We start from the raw sequence: 2,040 nt of genomic DNA, 5'->3' as shown, positions 1-2,040 counted from the left end.
AAAAGCCGAATGACATTTTTTTCCGAACGACGCCGATGAGTAGTGCCGTTAGCTAATCTTGACTTGACTAACCACGAGGCCTCTTTTGGCCCACCGCCTACTCTAAAATATAAAGGGCGTTATTCACACCTTCCAAAGGAGCTAAGGGTTCAGTGCCTATCTAATGTCATAAAACAGACACCTGCAAATGTGCGACTTAATACATTTGCTTTTACAGCGTGTACCTGACGGGTTGCGTGTTCTCCTGCTCACAGGCGACGTTTCTGTACGGTGACTCGCCGTACAACCGGCGGCACAGCTGCGCGGGCGCGCTGGTCTCCCCCAACACCGTCCTCACCGCCGCCCGCTGCGCCGCGCTGGGCTGGTACGACCAACACCGGTCGCACGTTCACGTTCACATTCACATTTTGGACCGGTGCCTCACCATCCTTGTCTGTCTCCACAGTCTACCCCTAAAGCGCGTGCACCTGGGGGAGCCGGAGCGGTGCGACGGCGTGGGTCTGGCGCACGTGGAGAAGGTCACCGTGCACCCTGAGTACCGTCCGGGACGCGCCTACGCCGACCTTGCCGTCGTGAGGCTGACCAGGTCCTTCGACCTGCGGGACTTTTTACCGATGTGCCTCAACACGGAGGCAGACGTGCCGATCCGGGCGGGCCTGCGCGCCACCGGGGCCGCCTGGAACACCGTCGGCACCTGTAAGTCGACCTCACAGCTCTTAAGGGGTGTTCAAAAACCCCGTGGCCTTCACGGGGGTGGGGATCCAAGTATGGGGTCGCAAACGTCTCGAGACAGTCATTTGAATCCCTGGAGACCCCATGTACGTCGAGACACAAAAATTATGATCCCCTTTACCGCCCTAAACCTTTTGGGGTTATTCGGGGAGACCCCGTTACGTTTGCCCCCCCCTTTCCCCAGTTTAGACCTCCTGGCTCCTGAACGGACCCTTGATGTGCATCAAAACCTCGCACGACGCACATCTTTTGTATAACGCGCCCCTGTAGGGGAGGAGATGATCTTGCAGAAGCCCAACAACACCCTAACCGTGCGCTCCGCCGAGCGCTGCTCCGCCGCCCTCCTGAAGCACGACAGGCTGCGCGGGGCGCTGCCGGAGGGCTACTCACCTTCCCTGCTGTGCGCGGGCGGGCTCTGCGACAACGAGACCTACGCGGTGAGGAAACTCAGTAACTGACCGAACGTTTAGAATTTATTCTATCTAACAGTTAAGTAAATTTTGAACAAAAAAATAACCTAATTTGGCTATCATTGAAAGGAAAGTTCTAAATTTCGCAGTAATTATCTTCAAGTATGGAATTAAAAGTTTAGGAATAACATATTTAGCTAAGCCTCAGGTTAATCTGTGCTATCCCATCACATTCATTTCGCAGGGGGACTCGGGCACACCGCTGCTCTCCTTCAAGCACACCCTCCTGGCGCCCCAAGGTCCGTTTGCTGTCGACTACGTCCTCGGTATCGCCTCCTCGCTGTCGTACTGCACCGTCCGGGACGCTGACGGCTACCTCCTGCCAGACTTGTTCGCCGACGTGAGCCAGCACATAGACTGGATCGAGCGCATAGTCTGGCCTGGCAAAGCTGTCTGATTCTTTATAAGCGTATGATGAATAAACTAAAACCAGTAACTATCAATCTCATGAAAGCTTATGATTAGACCCAACGTCCACAATTATTGTCGGTATCCAAACTAACAGTGATATAAATGTAACACAGATCGACAATTAGCAGCAATAACATTATGTCACCGACGGGATAAAAAGAGCCTATTAATCAAATAAGAATGGAACTGTTTATGAATGGACTGAATGGAATAAACGCGTTTCAAGTCGAGGAGCTGCGCCCGTCCACTTCACCAGCAGGAGGTTAGCTCTGTTGTGTGACGCATGGCACGAGTCCCGCAGAGGCAGGTGGGCGGGCAGGGGGCTCCAACGGGCCCCAGCCGCTCCGGCCGGGTCCGAGATGTTTACCTCGGGCCGGGTCAGTCCGCCGGCTCAAGACGATGCGGCTGTTCCTGCTGCCGGTCGTCG

General features: G+C 54.7%; 2 protein-coding genes across 6 annotated transcripts in view; both read left to right on the top strand.

The window, feature by feature from the left end:
- The window catches only part of LOC113209714 (transmembrane protease serine 9), a 24,529-nt gene that overhangs the window by 4,305 nt on the left and 18,184 nt on the right, over positions 1-2,040 (top strand). The gene's annotated exons all lie outside the window — the stretch shown is intronic.
- Positions 197-1,645, top strand: LOC127751310 (uncharacterized). The gene is made up of 4 exons (XM_052274643.1): positions 197-364; positions 446-696; positions 1,003-1,169; positions 1,387-1,645. The coding sequence occupies exons 2-4, from the start codon at positions 615-617 to the stop codon at positions 1,597-1,599; spliced, it is 462 nt and encodes a 153-aa protein (XP_052130603.1). The 5' UTR covers positions 197-364; positions 446-614; the 3' UTR covers positions 1,600-1,645.

The sequence above is a fragment of the Frankliniella occidentalis genome, unplaced genomic scaffold, assembly GCF_000697945.3.
Source record: "Frankliniella occidentalis isolate FOCC.00 unplaced genomic scaffold, Focc_3.1 Scaffold8, whole genome shotgun sequence".
Classification (NCBI taxonomy): Eukaryota; Metazoa; Arthropoda; class Insecta; order Thysanoptera; family Thripidae; genus Frankliniella; species Frankliniella occidentalis.
Note: the sequence above shows the minus strand (reverse complement) of the source record. Positions and strands in the feature narration are given on the sequence as shown.

Coding starts and splice junctions, on each gene's coding strand:
- LOC127751310 (XM_052274643.1), top strand. CDS start 615: ATGTGCCTCAACACGGAGGCAGACGTGCCGATCCGGGCGGGCCTGCGC. Junction 697..1,002: donor CTGGAACACCGTCGGCACCT/GTAAGTCGACCT, acceptor GCGCCCCTGTAG/GGGAGGAGATGATCTTGCAG. Junction 1,170..1,386: donor GCGACAACGAGACCTACGCG/GTGAGGAAACTC, acceptor TTCATTTCGCAG/GGGGACTCGGGCACACCGCT.